Raw genomic sequence first — 20,621 nt, 5'->3', positions numbered from 1 at the left:
TATGTTATTTGATTCATGTGGTTATTTATTTATTTATTTGATTTATAAATTCATCCAAATCTTTATCACATTGATATTCTTGTTTATTGTGTTGTCAACACAGTGGAAAGTAATCAAGATTATGTAATTAAATGTATTCTTATGATTTATCAGTACACGGGGTTTAACTGGTAGGATAATCTACAATGTAGTTTACTTGCACCTTTGATAAGTGCTATGTCCTTTCCAGGGCACTGATTAAAGTAAGCTTGGGTTGGATGTATGGAGAATGCATCGGAAGGGACCGATATTGAACTTGGATTAGATTAATAAGCCTATATCCTGGCAGGCACTTGCCCGACCAGCTTGCACGTTGGCAGGTACTTGGTGTGCAGCCTTGACCCTGGTAGACACTTGATGTAGGAGTGTTCACGGTGCAGGTTGTAACCTTTTTCCAAACCAAACTGCATATGCAGTTTTTCTAATTTCTCAACCCGCAACTGCACCGCTAGATATTAAAACTACAAAAACCACACTGCAAAAATACAGTGTGGTGTAGTGCAGTTTGAGCGGTTTACACTATCATCATTATCGAACATTATAATAAAAAATTAAAAATCAATCTATAAATTTTTAACAATATAAAAAAGAAATATTATTAAAATTTTGACATCATAACATATATACTAATCATCAAGTCATTATATTGAATTATCTCTAAAAAAATTAATGTAATGTATACATATATTTGTTCTTATATGATAAAAGAATTAAAATCATATTGTAAAAATTGATAACTTTGTAATATATAGTGCGGTGCGGTTTGAACCGCAATTATTAAATTCAAAACTGCAAATCGTGTTGCACCGTGCGGTTTGGAATAAATGCAAACTACAATCGCACCGCAAAAGATTTTAAACTGCATTTTTTATGCGGTGTGGTGCTGTAACACCCTACTAGCTTAGGCGTGTTATCGTAATTTTATATTAACTGTGCAGTCTGTTGCTAATCAGCGAGTTAATTTAAAATCGTGATTTTTTAAAACTTTATTATCCTTTTAAGAAAGTAACTTATATATAACCGGTATCTCGTATTTTAATTTTTTTGCAACTAAGTTACAAAATATATTTGATACAAAAGTTTTCGCCTAGCGACATTACAAAATATAGTCTGCTGTCCCAAAAATCGTACGCTTTAGGCCTAACCGTCCCAACATGTACAATTTTTATCCGCTCGAGCTCACTGCTGTTTAGCCTTAGTCTTTCCCTTACCTACACATGCAAACAATATCAGTGAGTCGACAGACTTAGTAAGAAAAGCATAATCATAATCATAAATATAACCCGGATTACAGTTAGGCGATCATACACCCAATTGTAATCCTATCCCTACACCCTAGGCGGTAGTGAGTCTAGAACGTTCATATGATAGTACTATTGACCATAATATCAGCCTATAATCAGTACTCTAGTCGTACCGATGTGATAATGTCAAATAATACTTGAGCCAAATATACATTTATCGGTATCCAATACAATTCTACGTATATTGATACCACTATCAATGTAATCTAACAGGCTTTACAAACATGCACGCTAAACATGTAATCACATATGCATATCATTATACTAATCTTACCTCGTTTTCGAATTCAAGTGTGTCGATCAACCTGAGTAGAACAGTTGTTCGAAAATTTATAGGCCCCTTGATCTTGGAAAGATGACAAAAGCTACTAAATATTTTGGTGGAATCCTCAAAGAAAACTAGAAGTTGAAGGAAATTGCTGGTGGTTTTGGTTTGGGTTTGGCTGAACCCTAAGGGAGAAAGAAACAATGAATCTCTTCCAAAAATTTATAATTTCTTCTAAGTCAACAAAGGAGTCACCTTCCTATTTTAGCATAACAAAATTCAAAATAAAATAAAATGGAAATCCACCTAGCATTAAAGACAAAAACTCAAGGTAAATTACCAATTTACCCCTTACTTCACCATGAAGTAACTTTGCCACTAAAGAGTATTTTGGTCAAACTTAATAACCTCGAATATACTTGACATTTCTAATGTCTATCTCAATTGCCCTTCTATTACTAAAATTCTAAACCACAAGAAAAAGTGACCCTACCGGCTACACGTCGCTTTTCACTATTACCAGGCATAAAATATGAAAAATATGAAATTTCATATATAACATAAATAACACACTTAGAATTCAAATATATCACCATAAATTCATAAATCATAATTAAAAATCTAATTCAGAATTAAAATTTAATTATCTGTTAATTCTTATACTAAAATTAAGCGATCTTTACAGGTGCGGTGCGACCGGTTTGTGCGGTGTGAGCAATTTAATGAACACCCCTAACTTGATGTGCAGCTTGCATTCGGGAGAACAATCAAAGTTGCGACTTGGGCTTCAAAAATCCACAAAAATAGGAGATAAATATAAGATATTTACTTATTCTTGGGAGATAATTAACCTATTAATTATTTATTATTTTATTATGTAACAAATACATTATTTTTTCTATTTTGTTGAGGGATATTAGGTTATTTGTAATATCCCAGAAAATAAATAATATTTCAATGGACATATTTTATTAAATATGTAATTACTTGGGAAATGAAGTAGGATTATGATCTTACTTAGGTAAATTGTTGAGAAATTATTTAATGAAATACGTTATTTTGGACCCGGCAATTGTGGAAATTTAGCTATGTGGTTAGTAATGTCACGACATTAAATGAAAGGATTATTTTGAGAATATCCCGGATTAAGTTAGAATTTTATTAGAATGTCGGATTGGGGAATTAGTAAAATTACCATAAATGCCCCTAGGTTATAATTTTAGTTTAGGTTTCTTTGAAGGGTAAATTAGTCATTTTTATGTTTTTGACATTTTGACCTTTAAATTTTGGTGGGCTGATTGTTATTTAAAAAAAAAAGAAAAGAAAAGAAAAGCAAACCCTATTTAAAGTTAATTCCAAGGCAAGAAAACAAAAAAATTCATAACATCAAGCTTCTTTTTTTTTCTTCTTCTCTTGCCGAACCCTAGAAGCAGCTGGGAACCAAGGAAAATTCATTGCATTTCTTCAATTTCCTGAGCTAATCTTAACCCTAGAAGCTAGCTAAGTGGAGGTATGATCCTTCTACTCTTCTCTTGATTAATTTTCTTGAGTTTAGTTAGGTTTTGGTAAAGGTTTTCAATGAATTCTGAGCTGGGGTATAAACTGAGGGTAGGGTAGGTTCTTAGGGTTGAATTTAAACTTGTTTGAATGAAGATTGAGTGAGATTAAGGGCTGTTTAATTGAATTGGTGTTGAAAGTGATGTTTAGTGCAAATTGTCAAGTGAGATGGTGATTTTGAGTTAAATGGTGAATTGTGATTAAATGATGTGTTGAATATGTTATACTTGGTATATTGAACTATTCTGGAAATGCAATTTAGGTCTGAAATGGTTTTGGTTCGAGCTGGGGGAGAAAACCGAATTTTTTCGGTTCGACAAGAACCGGCCGACCGGATTGGTTACAGTGTATCAGAACCGGTCGACCGGTTACAGCAGGGGAAAATTTCTCGGGTTTTTCTCTGAACCCTGTTTTGGCTCGGGGTTGAACCTAGTACCTTCCTTTGAATGATTTTGAGTTATTTGAATTATTTCAAAGTTGGTGAAGGCCAAGTCTAATCGGTTTTAAATTAGGGTTTTAATCCGGAATTTTAAGTTAAGGTATTTATTGTGTTTCAATTGTTGTGACATAGGACCGGGATTGCCTAGCTTGTTCTTCCACTCAGGTCGGCCATACTTTTGACTTCTGAATTAAGGTAAGAAAAGTGGTAAGCACCGTATGTGATTAAAAACTAATGGATGAATGGAAGTGGCCTTAATTATTATCATGATGTTGATTAAAAGTTTATTAAGCCTAGGTTATGACCTAGGGTTGGAAACGGTTATTACCGTTATGAGTAATTACTCTTGAAACCGCGGTTAGGTTTCTTACTTATCATTTGCTTTATCGGGCAACGATAGTGACATATTCAGCTCGTATGTGACGAGTGGTAAGAAAAGTGGTACTTTATTAAGTACGAGGAATGTGTGATGTTTAAAGTAATGCTTATTAATATCGAATAGTAAGTAAACATAATGGCATAAGATCAAGTTAATATTCACTTTTCTTCCAATTATTGTTTTGATCACTTTCTTGCTGAGTCTCTGTGACTCACGGGTGCTTTATGGTGCAGGTAAAGGGAAGGCTAAAGTTGAGCAACCATGAGTTTGTGGTCGCAGCAACAATGTACATACGAGCCGTAGGCAGCCCAGTTTACAGGATGCTCTATTTTGATTGTATTTTGGAAAATATAAAGCTTATGTTGTAAAATACTTTGAAACTAGTTTGTAAATATTTTGAAAACAGGGGGACCCCGTAATCCATGTTACTTATCTTTTGTTAAACAGTTTAAAAGTTGAGTTTTAACTATCAAAATTTAATTACCCACACTTTTAGTATAATTACATCTTATATAATTATTGGTATTTTAAATAAATTGCACACACGTGGCGTCCCTGTTGGACAGGGCGTTACAACATGGTATCAGAGCGCCAAGGTTTTTAGATCCTGAAGACTGGTTTGATATGTACATTGGCTGCAAGGACCTGATCGACTCATGGTTTAGTAAGCTTTAAGTTAAAAGATAGCTTGTTAATTTTCTGATTACCTGATTATTTGAATTATGTTGATATCGGAATGGTGTGGGAAGAATTATAATATATGGAAATACTTATCAGCATTGTTATTACTTGGAATGTGATCGCAGGTGTATAGTTATGCACCCGAGGCGGACTGGTAGGGGTACCCGCGAGCTAGCTGGGCTCGGGGCTGCCGGTGAGGGTGAGAACCCTTTACCACCACCTAACTGGGAAGAGTTATATGCTGCAATGCAAGAAACTATTCGACAACAGGGTGAGCAAATCAGGGAATTAAGAGAGCAGCGAGCTCAGCCTGCCCTAAATCTTAATCCTGATCCTCCGGCACCTCTGGTAGTGCCACCGGATGCAGGGAATCGTTTGGAACCATTGTATGAGCGGTTCAGGAAGCAGAACCCGCAAGTGTTTGAGGGTGGTGCTGATCCACTCAAGGCGGAGCAATGGATGAGTATGATAACATCCATTATTGATTTTATGCGAGTTGAAGATAATGACCGGGTCAGGTGTGCTACTTATATGCTACGAGATGATGCCCGTATTTGGTGGGAGATTGTATCTCAGGGCCATGATCTGAATAACATGACCTGGGAAACTTTTCGGGCCTTATTTTATGAGAAGTATTATTATGAGTCTATTAAGGCAGCAAAGGCAGAAGAGTTTATACGGTTAACTCAGGGTAGTATGACTGTGACAGAGTATGCTACTAAGTTTGATCGACTGGCAAAGTTTGCCTCAGATGAGGTGGCTACTGAAGCTGCTAGAAAAGTAAAGTTTATTCGGGGGCTGGATGAACACATCGCCCGGGATGAGATTGTTGCTTCTAAACAACCGGGGGTTGCCCGAACTTATGCTCAAATAGTTGAGTTGGCCTTAGTTTCTGAGGGTGGAGAAGCTCAGATACGAAAGAAAAATATTGCCAGAAGAGATTCATGGAAGAAAACAGCAGGTGCTGGTTCGGGTAGGGGTACTGATCACGGTGACCGTAAGAAAAGACCTAGTGAATCATCAGCGGCATGCCCAAACAAAAGATTCCAGGGTAACCAAGGTTTCTGTCGTAGTGGAAACGAAAATTGGCGGACTTTTCCTGAATGTCCGAGGTGTAAAAAGCATCACCTGGGCGAGTGTCAGGCTAGGGCCTGTTTCCACTGTGGAATGGTGGGTCATATGAAGAGAAATTGTCCACAATTGCTATGGCTAGAGCAAAAGAAGGATGATACACCCGCTCCTGCCCGAGTGTTTACCCTGACTCAAGCTGAGGCTGATGCTGGTCCTTCTACTGTGACAGGTCAGCTTTCCGTTGCTGGTACTTTATTGACTGTGTTAATTGATTCTTGTGCGACGCATTCTTATATTTCAAGTAGAATAATTGAGAAGCTGAATAAACCTAGTGATGTGCTTTCTAGAGGTTTTGGAACCTTGTTGCCTACTGGGGAGTTGGTTATCTCCAGCAGGTGGATTCGATCCCTTCCAGTATTGGTGGAAGGAAGATAGTTATCAGTTGATCTGATAGAATTGAATCTGGGGGATTTTGATGTTATTTTGGGGATGGATTGGCTTGCTAAATACAATGCCACCATTGATTGTAAAAGAAAGATGGTAACTTTTCAGCCTGAGGGCGAGGACCCCTTTGTATTTGTGGGTAAGATGCAGGGATCCCGGATTCCCTTAATTTCAGCCCTTAAGGCAAAAGATTTGTTGTGTAAGGGGTGCATTGGTTTCTTAGCAAGTGTTGTGGATATTACTAGGGAACCACTAGCGGGACCGGAGCATGTCCCAGTGGTTCGAGAATTTCTGGATGTGTTCCTTAAGAGTTACTGTGGTTGCCACCAAAACGTGAAATTGATTTTGAGATTGATTTAATACCGTGAGCCGAGCTCGTATCGAAAGCTCCCTACAGGATGGCACCTGCAGAGCTGAAAGAGTTAAAAGTTCAATTACAGGGGATGATGGATTTAAAATTTACTAGACCTAGTACTTCACCTTGGGGTGCACCAGTTTTGTTTGTGAAAAAGAAAGATGGAACTTTACGAATGTGTATAGATTATCGGGAGTTAAACAAATTAACAGTGAAGAACAAGTACCCTCTGCCAAGAATAGATGATTTATTTGATCAGCTGCAGGGTAAGACTGTGTTTTCTAAGATTGATCTTCGATCTGGTTATCACCAACTGAGGATTCGAGAGGAGGATATTTCCAAGACAGCTTTTCGGACTCGGTATGGTCATTATGAATTCTTGGTAATGTCCTTCGGATTAACAAATGCCCCGGCAGCATTTATGGACTTGATGAACCGAGTGTTCAAAGACTTTCTGGATGATTTTGTTATTGTCTTTATTGATGATATTCTAATTTATTCAGACTCGGAAGAGACTCACGAAAGACATCTTCGAATGGTATTACAACGTCTCAGGGAGCATAAGTTGTATGCCAAGTTTAAGAAATGTGAATTCTGGTTACCTCAGGTGAGTTTCTTGGGGCATGTGGTGAGTAAAGATGGTATTTTAGTGGATCCAGTAAAGATTGAAGCGATTCGTGGATCGGCCTCGACCTAAGTCGGCAATCGAAGTTAGAAGTTTCCTGGGGTTAGCAGGGTATTACCGAAGATTTGTTGAGGGCTTTGCAAAGATTTCTACGCCTTTAACTGAATTGACCCGAAAGAATTGTAAGTTTGTTTGGACTGACAAGTGTGAAGGTAGTTTCCAGGAATTGAAGCAAAGGTTGATTATCGCTCCTGTGCTAACCTTACCAAAAAGTGATGAAAAGTTTGTGATTTATTGTGATGCATCCAAACAAGGGTTAGGTTGTGTTCTTATGCAGTCAGGGAAAGTGATTGCTTATGCATCCAGGCAATTGAAGGAGTATGAACAACGATATCCTACCCATGATATTGAATTAGCAGCGGTTGTCTTTGTACTAAAAGTTTGGCGCCACTATCTGTATGGTGAGAAGTGTGAAATTTATACAGATCACAAAAGCCTCAAGTACTTTTTCACTCAGAAGGATTTAAATATAAGGCAACGACGATGGTTAGAACTGGTCAAAGATTATGACTGCGAGATTCTCTACCACCCTGGTAAAGCAAATGTGGTAGCGGATGCTCTAAGTCGGAAAGGACCAGGGCAAGTTTGTGAACTAAAGGAAATCTCAGCAAAGTTGGCTGAGGATATGACGAGAGCGGGAATTGAATTTGTAATTGGAAAACTTGCTAATATCACCATACAGTCTGATCTATTGGAAAGAATTAGAGTAGCCCAACAAGGTGACCTTGAGCTACAGGGACATAAGGAGAAGTTAGAGGCTGGATTGGCAAGAGACTTTTCGTGCTTATCTGATGGGTTGTTGCGATACAAAAACAGAATGCGTAATTTAGGTCGATAAAGAAATCAGACAGGAGATTCTTGATAAATCTCATACTACACCGTACTCCTTACACCCGGGAACAACCAAGATGTATCATGATGTGAAAGCTTTATACTGGTGGCCGGGTATGAAGAGGGATATTGTTGAATATGTGTCAAAATGCTTAACTTGTCAACAAATTAAAGCAGAACACCAAAGGCTGACAGGTTTGCTTCAACCTCTAAAGATTCCTGAATGGAAATGGGAAGACATCACCATGGATTTTGTGGTGGGTTTACCCAGTACAGTAGGGTATTATGATTCTATTTGGATGATAGTGGATCGATATACAAAGTCCGCTCACTTTCTCCCGGTGAGCACAACGTATACAGTGGATCAATATGCTGATTTGTATATCAAGGAGATAGTTCGACTTCATGGTGCCCCAAAGTCGACAGTTTCAGATCGAGATCCAAAATTTACATCCAAATTCTGGGAAAGTTTACAGCAAGCAATGGGTACTAAGTTGAAATTCAGTACAACTTTTCATCCTCAAACCGATGGTCAATCTGAAAGGACTATCCAGATATTTGAGGATATGTTGAGGGCATGTGTAATGGACTTTGAAGGTTCTTGGAACAAGTACCTACCTCTGATTGAGTTTTCTTATAACAATAGTTATCAGAGTACCATTGGCATGGCTCCGTATGAGATGCTTTATGGAAGGAAATGTCGATCACCTATTCACTGGGATGAGGCTGGTGAACGTAGGTACCTTGGACCTGAAGCTGTCCAAAGAACGAGCGAGGCTATTGAAAAGATTCGAGCTCGTATGCTTGCTTCCCAAAGTAGACAGAAAAGCTACGCAGATCCAAAGCGTAGAGATGTTGAATTCCAAGTTGGGGATTTTGTTTTTCTTCGGGTGTCCCCAATGAAAGGAATTTGAAGGTTCGGGAAGAAAGGAAAGTTGAGTCCCAGATTTATTGGTCCATTTGAGATTCTTGAGAAAGTAGGTCAGGTAGCTTATCGGTTGGCTCTACCTCCTGCTTTATCTGGGGTTCATAACGTGTTTCATGTCTCGATGCTTCGGAAATATGTATCTGATACAACTCATATCTTAAGTTATGAAGACATTGAGCTTCAAACTGACCTGTCGTATGACGAACAGCCAGTACAGATCTTAGACGGGAAAAAAAAAGGTGTTGCAAAACAAGACTATTCCACTAGTTAAAGTGTTGTGGCGGAACAGTAAAGTTGAAGAAGCGACTTGGGAGTTAGAGTCGCAGATGCGGGAGTTGTATCCCGAGCTTTTCAGGTAAATTTCGAGGACGAAATTCCCATTAGTGGGGGATAGTTGTAATATCCCAGAAAATAAATAATATTTAAATGGACATATTTTATTAAATATGTAATTACTTGGGAAATGAAGTAGGATTATGATCTTACTTAGGTAAATTGTTGAGAAATTATTTAATGAAATACGTTATTTTGGACCCGGCAATTGTGGAAATTTAGCTATGTGGTTAGTAATGTCACGACATTAAATGAAAGGATTATTTTGAGAATATCCCGGATTAAGTTAGAATTTTATTAGAATGTCGGATTGGGGAATTAGTAAAATTACCATAAATGCCCCTAGGTTATAATTTTAGTTTAGGTTTCTTTGAAGGGTAAATTAGTCATTTTTATGTTTTTGACATTTTGACCTTTGAATTTTGGTGGGCTGATTGTTATTTAAAAAATAAAAGAAAAGGAAAGAAAAGCAAACCCTATTTAAAGTTACTTCCAAGGCAAGAAAACAAAAAAATGCATAACATCAAGCTTCTTTTTTTTTCTTCTTCTCTTGCCGAACCCTAGAAGCAGCTGGGAACCAAGGAAAATTCATTGCATTTCTTCAATTTCCTGAGCTAATCTTAACCCTAGAAGCTAGCTAAGTGGAGGTATGATCCTTCTACTCTTCTCTTGATTAATTTTCTTGAGTTTAGTTAGGTTTTGGTAAAGGTTTTCAATGAATTCTGAGCTGGGGTATAAACTGAGGGTAGGGTAAGTTCTTAGGGTTGAATTGAAACTTGTTTGAATGAAGATTGAGTGAGATTAAGGGCTGTTCAATTGAATTGGTGTTGAAAGTGATGTTTAGTGCAAATTGTCAAGTGAGATGGTGATTTTGAGTTAAATGGTGAATTGTGATTAAATGATGTGTTGAATATGTTATACTTGGTATATTGAACTGTTCTGAAAATGCAATTTAGGTCTGAAATGGTTTTGGTTCGAGCTGGGGGAGAAAACCCAGAATTTTTCGGTTCTGACAAGAACCTGGCCGACGGATTGGTTCGGTGTATCGTAATCCTCGACCTAAGCATAAATAGGGGAAAATTTCTCGGGTTTTTCTCTGAACCCTGTTTTGGCTCGGGGTTGAACCTAGTACCTGCCTTTGAATGATTTTGAGTTATTTGAATTATTTTAAAGTTGGTGAAGGCCAAGTCTAATCGGTTTTAAATTAGGGTTTTAATCCGGAATTTTAAGTTAAGGTATTTATTGTGTTTCAATTGTCGTGACATTGGACCGGGATTGCCTAGCTTGTTCTTCCACTCAGGTCGGCCATACTTTTGACTTCTGAATTAAGGTAAGAAAAGTGGTAAGCACCGTATGTGATTAAAAACTAATGGATGAATGGAAGTGGCCTTAATTATTATCATGATGTTGATTAAAAGTTTATTAAGCCTAGGTTATGACCTAGGGTTGGAAACGGTTATTAACGTTATGAGTAATTACTCTTGAAACCACGGTTAGGTTTCTTACTTATCGTTTGCTTTATCGGGCAACGATAGTGACATATTCAGCTCGTATGTGACGAGTGGTAAGAAAAGTGGTACTCTATTAAGTACCAGGAATGTGTAATGTTTAAAGGAATGCTTATTAATATCGAATAGTAAGTAAACATAATGGCATAAGATCAAGTTAATATTCACTTTTCTTCCAATTATTGTTTTGATCACTTTCTTGCTGAGTCTCTGTGACTCACGGGTGCTTTATGGTGCAGGTAAAGGGAAGGCTAAAGTTGAGCAACCATGAGTTTGTGGTCGCAGCAGCAATGTACATACCAGCCGTAGGCAGCCCAGTTTACAGGATGCTCTATTTTGAGTGTATTTTGGAAAATATAAAGCTTATGTTGTAAAATACTTTGAAACCAGTTTGTAAATATTTTGAAAACAGGGGGACCCCGTAATCCATGTTACTTATCTTTTGTTAAACAGTTTAAAAGTTGAGTTTTAACTATCAAAATTTAAATACCCACACTTTTAGTATAATTACATCTTATATAATTATTGGTATTTTAAATAAATTGCACACACGTGGCGTCCCTGTTGGACAGGGCGTTACATTATTATTCTCTTGTAACTCTCTTATATAAAGAGCATTAACCTAACCCTAATTCCTCTAAGTCTCAAGCACCCGAAAGCTCTGAAATCCTAATTCTCTCTCCCCTTCTCTTCTACATGCCTCAGGCTTTGTAAAAGAGATTAAGTGCATGTTTGGCATCATAAATAGACTGTTTTTTGTTTTTAAAAACAGAAAATTGTCTTTTGAAAACAATTTGGCTTGTTTGACCTTGTTTTTTAAAAACAATTTCAGAAAATAAAGTTACAAAAAACAAGAATTTTGAAATCAGCAAAATGTTATTTTCTGTTTTAAAAACCAATTCACTTTTGGTCAATATTGTTTTTTAAAAAACACTAACCAAACGTGACTTGTGTTTAAAAACTTCTAAAACTATTTTTTGTTCTCATTTCTAAAAACAATTTTTTGAAAACAAAAAACAGAAAATAATACCAAACATGCTCTAAGTCTCTTTCTCTCACTTACCTGAGATTTGTCTACTGATTCTCATATTATAATCTCAAGAGAGCCACTTCGAAATCCACAACCCATGTGATATGAGTGGTATTATCTCTAGTATCAATACAACTGAAAGTGGAGTAGGTCATTATCCGCTAATTAAGGAGGTCGAACTTCTATAAAAATATTCTCTTTATTTTCCTGTTCTTATTGTGTACACGTGGTAATATTAGTCATAAATACGATTCCATTGTCGGCTAGCCAAATCTGAGTTCAACAAGGTTAATAATTGTTATTTTAATTAATATATAATTAATAAATAAATGTTTATTATTATATTATTATTTTAAGAAAAATTGTTATGTATACAGTATTTTTTATTTATTTTTCATTTTTAAGTTTTTTTATATTTTTTATTTTTATACAAGTTGTTTCAATTTTGAGATTACGCTATTTTTATTTCTTTTTTTTTTTTGAAACATAATGCATTAATAAACATCAAACAGTAAGGATTTGGCAAATCATGCACAATAGCATGACTAGCACAAAAGGGTACCACCCCAATCAACATAGCACTTGTTTTACAATCTAAAGCGTAATTGGCTAACATATGGGCTGCTCTATTAGCTTCCTGATACATAAACGTAAGCCTCGAAACAGAAGAGCATGATAACATCTCACGAAACTGGAGCAATAAACCATCAAATTCGCGGCAGCTTTGATCCCCCTTGTTGTGCACCAATAAAACAGCCTCCCGACAATTCGATTCCACCCCAAACACATGCAGCCTTCTCTGCAAGCCCACCCGTAGACCATCCTGAATAGCAGTCAATTCAGCCACTAACGGTGAAGTCTTCAAAGAACACCATTTACTAGAGGCTAACTCGACATTACCACCATCATTACGCACCACAATACCAATACCTGAGCCCCCCACCTGATCCCGAACACCAGCGTCAACATTAATAGTACAATGACCAGCACTCAAAAGAATCCACCTAACCGTAACCCGCTGCTCTTGAAGCTTTTCCTACGGCCCAGGCTCACGGAACTCCTTCAAATACTTGCCACACCACTCAAGCACATCCCCTGATCTAAGAGTTGAACCCCCATGAAGAACTTAGTTTCAAATGGACCACAAATGCCAAGACACTAGCAAGAAATAATTAAAAACATCTGTGGACAACCCATCTTGCATATGACCCCAAAAGGAGACAACATCCAAAGTTTTATACACTTTCATATGCTCCCATAACCCACTGCTCCTCCATACTTCCCTATTAACCTGACAGCCCCATAAAGCATGAAAAACATCTTCATCATAATTCTCATTACACTGTAAACATTTCTTATCAATTTGCATACCTCGGTTTGCGAGCGCCACCTTTGTTGGAATCCAAGAATGGCTAATCTTCCATAAAAAATGCTTGACCTTCGAAGGAATCTTTCTTTTCCACATACACTTCCACCTTTCGGTCATCCTCGTATTGTCCGATTGTGCCTCTTTTTCCAACATAACACTTGCCAAATGAAACCTACTGTGTACAGAGTACTCACCATTTCGGCTATAATGCCACATAATTTTATTTTCAATGCTCGCTTCATTAGTAGGAATACCCAAGATCATCTCCGCATCATCACAGTTAAAAACTGCTCATATAAATGTCGAATTCCAAGTGCCATGAGCCCTTTTCAAATCAGTAACAAACAGTTGGCTAGGAAGAAAAGGTGTATCATAAATTTTGAAACTCACCGACCGAGGAAGCCACGGATCTTCAAGCACACGTACATTATTACCATCTCCAATGCGCCATCTATACCCTTTTTGGACTATCTCCTTACCCCACACGAAGCTTCTCCACACAAAGGAGGCATTAGATCCACACTTTGCCACCAGCACCCTCCATTAGGAAAATAACTCGCTTTAAGTACCTTAGTACACAACGAGTCCGGAAATCTAATACACCTCCAAATTTGCTTGGATATCAAAGCTTTATTAAACAGTCCCAAATCACGAAATCCCAGCCCCCCTTCTCCTTCGGCTTACACAGATAACTCCACTTGCACCAGTGTGTCTTATTGGTTTTCTCAGATGAACCCCACCAAAATCTAGCCGACATACAATGAAGACTATTAATAACACTCTTCGACAACCGAAAGCAACTCGTTGTATAAGTTGGAATGGCCTGCAAAATAGCTTTAATTAACACCTCCTTTACAGCCACTGAAAATAAAGATGCCTTCCATCCCCGAACCTTGCTCCAAACTTTATTTTAATCACAGCAAAGAGCTCTTTTTTTGTTCGACCTACAAAGGAGGGGAGGGCCAAGACACTTCCCTTAATTTTCTACCACCCGAACCCCCATGCTAGCAGCCAACCTATCCTGTGTCCCTTGAGGCACTATTTTCCCAAAGCACATCTCTGACTTGTGAAAATTAATTACTTGTCCAGAAGCCTTACAATAGTTATCCAGCAGCTCCTTAAAAACCTCACATTCCTTATCATTAATTTCAAAGAACACTAGACTATCATCCACGAAAAATAAATGAGAAACTGTCAACCCATTTCAGCCAAAGTTAAGACCCTGTAATCTACCTGAATTTTCCTCATGAACAATCAAACTCGTTAAAGCTTCAGCACAAAATAGAAACAAGAATGGAGAAAGGGGTCTCCTTGTCGTAGTCCACGGCCAAGAACCACATTGCCAACTACTTCACCATTGAGCATAAAAGAGAAGCTTACGGAAGTAATACATGCCATAATCTTATTCACCCACACACAATTGTAGCCTAACCGCAACATCATTGCCTTCAAAACGCGCCACTCCACATGATCATACGCTTTCGCCATATCAAGCTTAAGCACAACCTTCATTCTATTACGAAACCGGTTCTTCCTCATACAATGTAACCCTTCAAACCCCACAATAGTATTATCATGTATCAATCTACCTTGTACAAAAGCACTTTGAGAGGTTGAAATAATAGTACCCAGCAAACACTTCAATCGGTTAGCTAGACATTAGGATACTATTTTATAAATGACATTGCAAAGACTTATCGGTCGAAAATCTTCCACTTTCATAGGCTTATCAACCTTGGGGATTAATGCAATTACCGTATCATTTAAACAATCAACAGGAGCATCATTATTAAGAATGTTTAAACACACAGCAATCACATTATCCTTAACCTTAGGCCAAAAACGCTGATAAAATAGAGCAGGAAGCCCATCTTTACCAAGTGCTTTAGCCGGGTTCATCTACTTCACCGCGGAAACAACCTCCTCCATTGTAAAGAGGGGCACCGAATCCCTATTAATCTCTAGTGTAACTTTTGGCGGCACTACATTCAATATTGTTCCATAATGTCATCATGATCCTCCAAAGCCGTGAATAAATTACTAAAATAATCACCAATAATCTGCTGTACCAATACCCTATTCAAGCAGCCCCTTAATCTCATTTTTCTTCTTACGAGCAGATGCCTTTCGATGAAAAAATCTTGTATTATGATCCCCACTTTCGAGCCACATTACCTGACTTCTTTGACGCCAATACTTTTCATCTTTATCCAACAACCCATTTAATTTCTTCTCAGTATTTTTTTATAGCTAACCAATTTCCTAGATTTTGTGCCGCCATCAACTCCTTCAATAAATGTCGCGCTTTAGATACTTTCTCATCATTCTCCTTCTTCTTTTTTCTATTCCATCGATGAAGAGTTTTCCCACAATTTTTCACCCTCATTCTGAAATTTCCCACAAATTGAACCTCCATTCCTTCATGCCAAAACTTATCAACAATATCCACACACTCCTTCTCCTCACACCAAGCTTCCTCAAAGTGGAACCAACTTCTCCTTCTAATCAGTCCACACAAATCATCCATTTGCCTAATTGGGACATCAACCACAAGGGCCCTATGGTCATATTCAAACCAATCAAGAATAGCAATGTCTGCCCCTTCAAATTCTCTTAACCATTCAGCATTACAAAGGCCCCTATCCAACCGCTCCATCACACCATTCGCTTCATGACCATTGCACCAAGTAAGTTTAGTTTTATTAGAACAAAAGTCTATAAGCCGACAATCATTAATCACTTCTCTAAAATTCTCCATAGCACGAGGAAGCTGCTCACGACCTCCTACTTTCTTTGAAGATGAGACAATCTCATTAAAGTCTTCAACACACAACCAAGGTTGCGAAACCTCATCCTTAATCCTCTGAAGCAACTGCCAAGAAAACTGCCTTTGAGATACCTCCGGATGGCCATAAAAACCCGTAAACACCCACAGTAAAAACCCCTGTCCAGCAACCCCAGCTACAATGTGTCCTGGGGAACTAGAATCAACATGTACACTCACCTCATTATTCCACAACAATAATAAACTACCACTCAAACCCACCCGATCCACAGCCCAAAAATTATCAAACTGCAAACTTCTACTAACCCGTTCCGCCTGACTCCTAGTTAATTTACTTTCAGAAAGAAAAACAATACTCGGACTAAAATCTTTCACATGGGATTGAAGAGCACGTAATGTCCAAGGATTCCCAATCCCTTGGACATTCCAACTAAGGATTTTTATTGCTCTCGGCAGTCTTGCTCAACAAGACTCGCCGCTTCATCTATCGAATGATAAGATGATAAATCCACAAGATTAGAAATACTCACCTCATCCACAGTAGCCAATTCCCCTGCCTCTGTCACTCCCGAATTGCCAAACACAAAAGTATTGCCACCGGAGCCCATAGTCGCCTCTGCTCGTACCTCCGACACCCTCCCAGAACTATTGTTGGCCGACACATGACCCCCTTACCCAAGTATCTAGCTCGATTCTTAATCGAGATTTTATGTCTCTGCCCATTCGAGCTTGATTTTCCCAAAATCTCCCCCACCCGAAACTCACCAGAAGAAATTGCGAAAAGAGTCGCATCTTTCTTCTCAACCAGCACTTGTTTCCCTTTAATAAGAGCTATTCTTTCTCTCTCTTCCTCAACCTGAAAAGCTTTTCCCCCATTTTTCCTTTTCTTCACCTCACAGTCTGTCCCATTCGAACCCTGTATCTGATTCAAATCACTTCTATCATCACCCTCTATATGACTAATGGACCCCTTCAAACCCAACTTTTCATTAAAACTATTCGGGCCCAAGACAGTTGGCCCATTACAATTTAACCCATCCAATCTCTTAGTAGACCTCCTATCCAATTGACTTTTCTCCCCCAATTTTCCACCTGGCATGCCATCATGGGTAATCTTATCACCCACGATATCAGTACGGTTACCCCCATCTGCCCCACTACTCTATGCAGTTACAACATTCCCCATCGTTGGAGTTTCCTCCTCAGCAGTCGCAGAAGGCAGAGCAACAACCGTTGGGCGGCCATCATTATCATCAGAATAACCCCGTTTACCACCGTCACCTCTATCATCTCCCCCATTACTTTCTAGAATTTGTTGATGTGATTGACTATACGGAACAAAACAATTTAGAGTAGTATCTTCATCCCGCAACCACGAAACATACTTAGGAACAACCTGACCATTTTTTGATATTTCTATCTCCACTGCACTAGTACAATCTCTCCTCTCATGGCCCCAAACACCACACCCAAAACAGAGTGTTTGTAATCTCTCAAATTTAAATTGAATCTAATATTTTTTTCCCACCACACGGTACATATCTTCCAGCTAAAATGCTCTTGTTCAGTGGAAAGCCAATACGCATACGCACATAACCATTAAGAAACATCCGATTCTCATTACTCCAACGTAGTTCCTTAATTTAACCAGCCATTTCCCCTATCCGAGTGACATTATTACGAGTAAAAGCTTTTAAAGGCAAACCTTTCAATTTTACCTAACAGCACATCTTATCGAGTTTTGCATCCCTCCATTGTCCCGAATACAATCATTTTTTCAACAAAAGGAGACCTCCATTAAAGATCTTAGGTTGTTTGCTCAACACTCCTACAGCCTCCTCACTTTTCTTAAACGTAATTCTTACAAACGAGTCATCCCCATCTTCCTCTAGTATCTTCACCTCCCAACCAACTATACCTTTCCACATTCGACCTAATATCGTTGAAAATAACAATTCCTTAATTTCCCTTTTCACAATCATACGACCTACCAGAGACAGAGCACCAAATGACGACATAGCCACCTCATTCTCCTCCCAATCCTCCTCAGGGCTCATTACTAATTTGCTGGTCAATGAAACAATGCCATCAACACCCTCTTCTGAACCTTCAAACAGCCCTCCAATTACCATACACACCAAGAACACACACAGATCAAACATCGTAGCAGTACCAAGATTATTGCAAAGAGCACGGTCTCTTCATACCATTCCGTTTTTTCTTTATAATTAATTAAAAAGCTTTTAAGTGTATGTTGCTATTTTTATTTCGAGATTATACTGTTTTCATTTTATAAAAATTTTTATATTTGGATGTGTTATGTAAAAATAAAAAAAAATAATTAAAAAAAAATAAAAACTTCTTATTTCAAATCTATTTATTTATTTTTGTGTGGAGTCCTAATTATGCAAATTTTGTGGTGTGACAAAAAAGTTCAACCCATCCAGCACAACAAAATATGAATATCTAGTGTGTCACCCTAAAACTTCTAGTTTATTTCTATAGCATTCTCCACCTGTAGTCTTCTTGGTCTTTTTATCACGATCTGATTGGGCTGATGGCCGAGTTCAGAGTTATGACACAGAGGATTGAATTGTTTCGAAAATCAGTTGATGATGAATGAATGTCCAACGGTGAGTGTTGAGTTGTAACAGTCATAAGTCAGGACGAAAACGTGGGCACTCCTCAGTCCTCACGTAATTCCCGCATCTTTTCCCGCCTTTTATCATTGAAAATTTCTCAGAAAATAAGAAAGAAATAAAACTTTTGTATTTTAAATAGTTGACCAACCACTAAAATTCATATATTAGCAGGAACACTTCAAAACATTTACAAAAAATAATAAACAATAGCAATTTATTTACTTATTTATTTTATTTTTTTTATAAAGAAACATCTTTCTTAAAATTCAACTACTATCTACCTACTTGTTTATCAATCTTATTTACAAGTGTTTCTTTCAATCTCACCTTTTTTGGATTTGAGATTGAGAAATCGATCCGAAATCTGGGAGAACAAATTTTCGATCCAGAGAAAAAGGAGGAAATCCAAGGAATTCTTGGATCTTTTTGAAGTTTTCAAAACTAACCATTAGATTCAAATGCAAATCAATCCCCAGATCAGAATACAGAAATTTTAGATCAATGGAGAAAGACAGGGTTTGTTCCGTTCTCGATTACGATCCAAATATAGAATTTCAATTAAGTAGATTTCATTCTTGATTCTGAAAATCGAATCAAGAACAACCCAAGTACAGTGTACATAAAAGTTTTAGGAAAAAAAAACGTACGTGTTTTTGAGTTACAACGTTTCTGTTTATTTTCTTTTTTAATTTTCTTGGTGATGAACAATCAACAGCCATTGAAGCTTGACGACGAGCAAATCGCCGAGCTTCGGGAGATATTCCGATCATTTGACCGGAACAACGACGGTAGTCTAACGCAGCTGGAGCTGGGATCGCTTCTCCGGTCACTGGGCCTAAAGCCGAGCCCAGATCAGCTAGAGGAGTTGATCCAAAAGGCTGACACGAACAGCAATGGGTTAATTGAGTTCTCTGAATTCGTCGGCCTGGTTTCGCCGGAGATTCTCTCCTCTAAATCTCCTTACACGGAGGACCAGCTTCAGCAGCTGTTTAAGATGTTCGACAGAGACGGAAACGGGTTCATCACGGCGGCCGAGTTGGCTCACTCCATGGCCAAGCTTGGCCATGCTCTTACAGCAGAGGAGCTTACAGGGATGATCAAAGAGGCTGATACTGATGGAGATGGAAGAATCAGTTTTCCTGAATTTTCTCAGGCTATTACTTCTGCAGCTTTTGATAATTCATGGGCATGACTTGTTCTTCAATCAAGTTTTCTGATCATTTTAATTTTATTTATTTTTGTTTCCCTTTCTAAATTAAGGTATGTATTCTTGTGCTCTGTTTCTTAAATTCTTTTACTCACTTTCTGCTTGGATTATTTTGAGGTTATGAATTTTGATTTTGTGGTTCTCTTTTTTAATGCTTTGGAAGACTATATTTTCCTTATTCTTTGAACTAATTTAAAAGTTTTGTGAAAGGGGCTCATTATTATTATTATTATTATTATTATTTTTGATAAATCCGAAAGGTGTTTATTTGAGTGTCAGTAAATGGTTTAAGATATTCAATTCAATCATAACAAATAGATTGGCATCAAAATTGAGCAGGATATCCTAAAAAGAGGCCTTTCTTATCCTTATCCATGCATGCGTTTGGTATGTGGAAGAAAAATGAGTGTCATTTCTCCTCTGAGAACAAATTATTTAATTTTATGGTGTAATATGAGCCTTTTTCTACCACCTAAAAGTTCAGATATTGTCAAAGAAAAGAAAATAAGTATCTTTAATCTGAAATATGATTCAATAGTGATAAAATAAACTTGAATATTAAAAAGAAATATGCACAAGAGTAGTTAGTTTGATTGGTTCTGTTATGAAATGGTTTGGAACATTTTTACGTGCCAAATGGTTTATAATAGTGTTGTTAAGCGAATGCAAACAAAAATTGAGAAATGACAATATCTATTTGATTTGTACCTTAACAACGGCTGGTTTAAGGGATATAGATGGCGTTTGGTTAGAGGTAATGAAATGAAAT

The 20,621-nt window shown here is 37.7% G+C and overlaps 1 protein-coding gene across 1 annotated transcript; it reads left to right on the top strand.

Annotated features, from left to right (window-relative positions):
• The first annotated feature begins 18,795 nt into the window (after positions 1 to 18,795).
• Positions 18,796 to 20,061, top strand: LOC115715805 (probable calcium-binding protein CML18). Its single transcript, XM_030644476.2, has 2 exons — positions 18,796 to 19,161; positions 19,361 to 20,061. Exons 1-2 carry the CDS (start codon positions 19,147 to 19,149, stop codon positions 19,835 to 19,837), a joined length of 492 nt encoding a protein of 163 aa, XP_030500336.1. The 5' UTR covers positions 18,796 to 19,146; the 3' UTR covers positions 19,838 to 20,061.
• Positions 20,062 to 20,621: the final 560 nt, after the last annotated feature.

This window comes from Cannabis sativa, chromosome 5 (genome assembly GCF_029168945.1).
Source record: "Cannabis sativa cultivar Pink pepper isolate KNU-18-1 chromosome 5, ASM2916894v1, whole genome shotgun sequence".
NCBI lineage: Eukaryota > Viridiplantae > Streptophyta > Magnoliopsida > Rosales > Cannabaceae > Cannabis > Cannabis sativa.
Note: the sequence above shows the minus strand (reverse complement) of the source record. Positions and strands in the feature narration are given on the sequence as shown.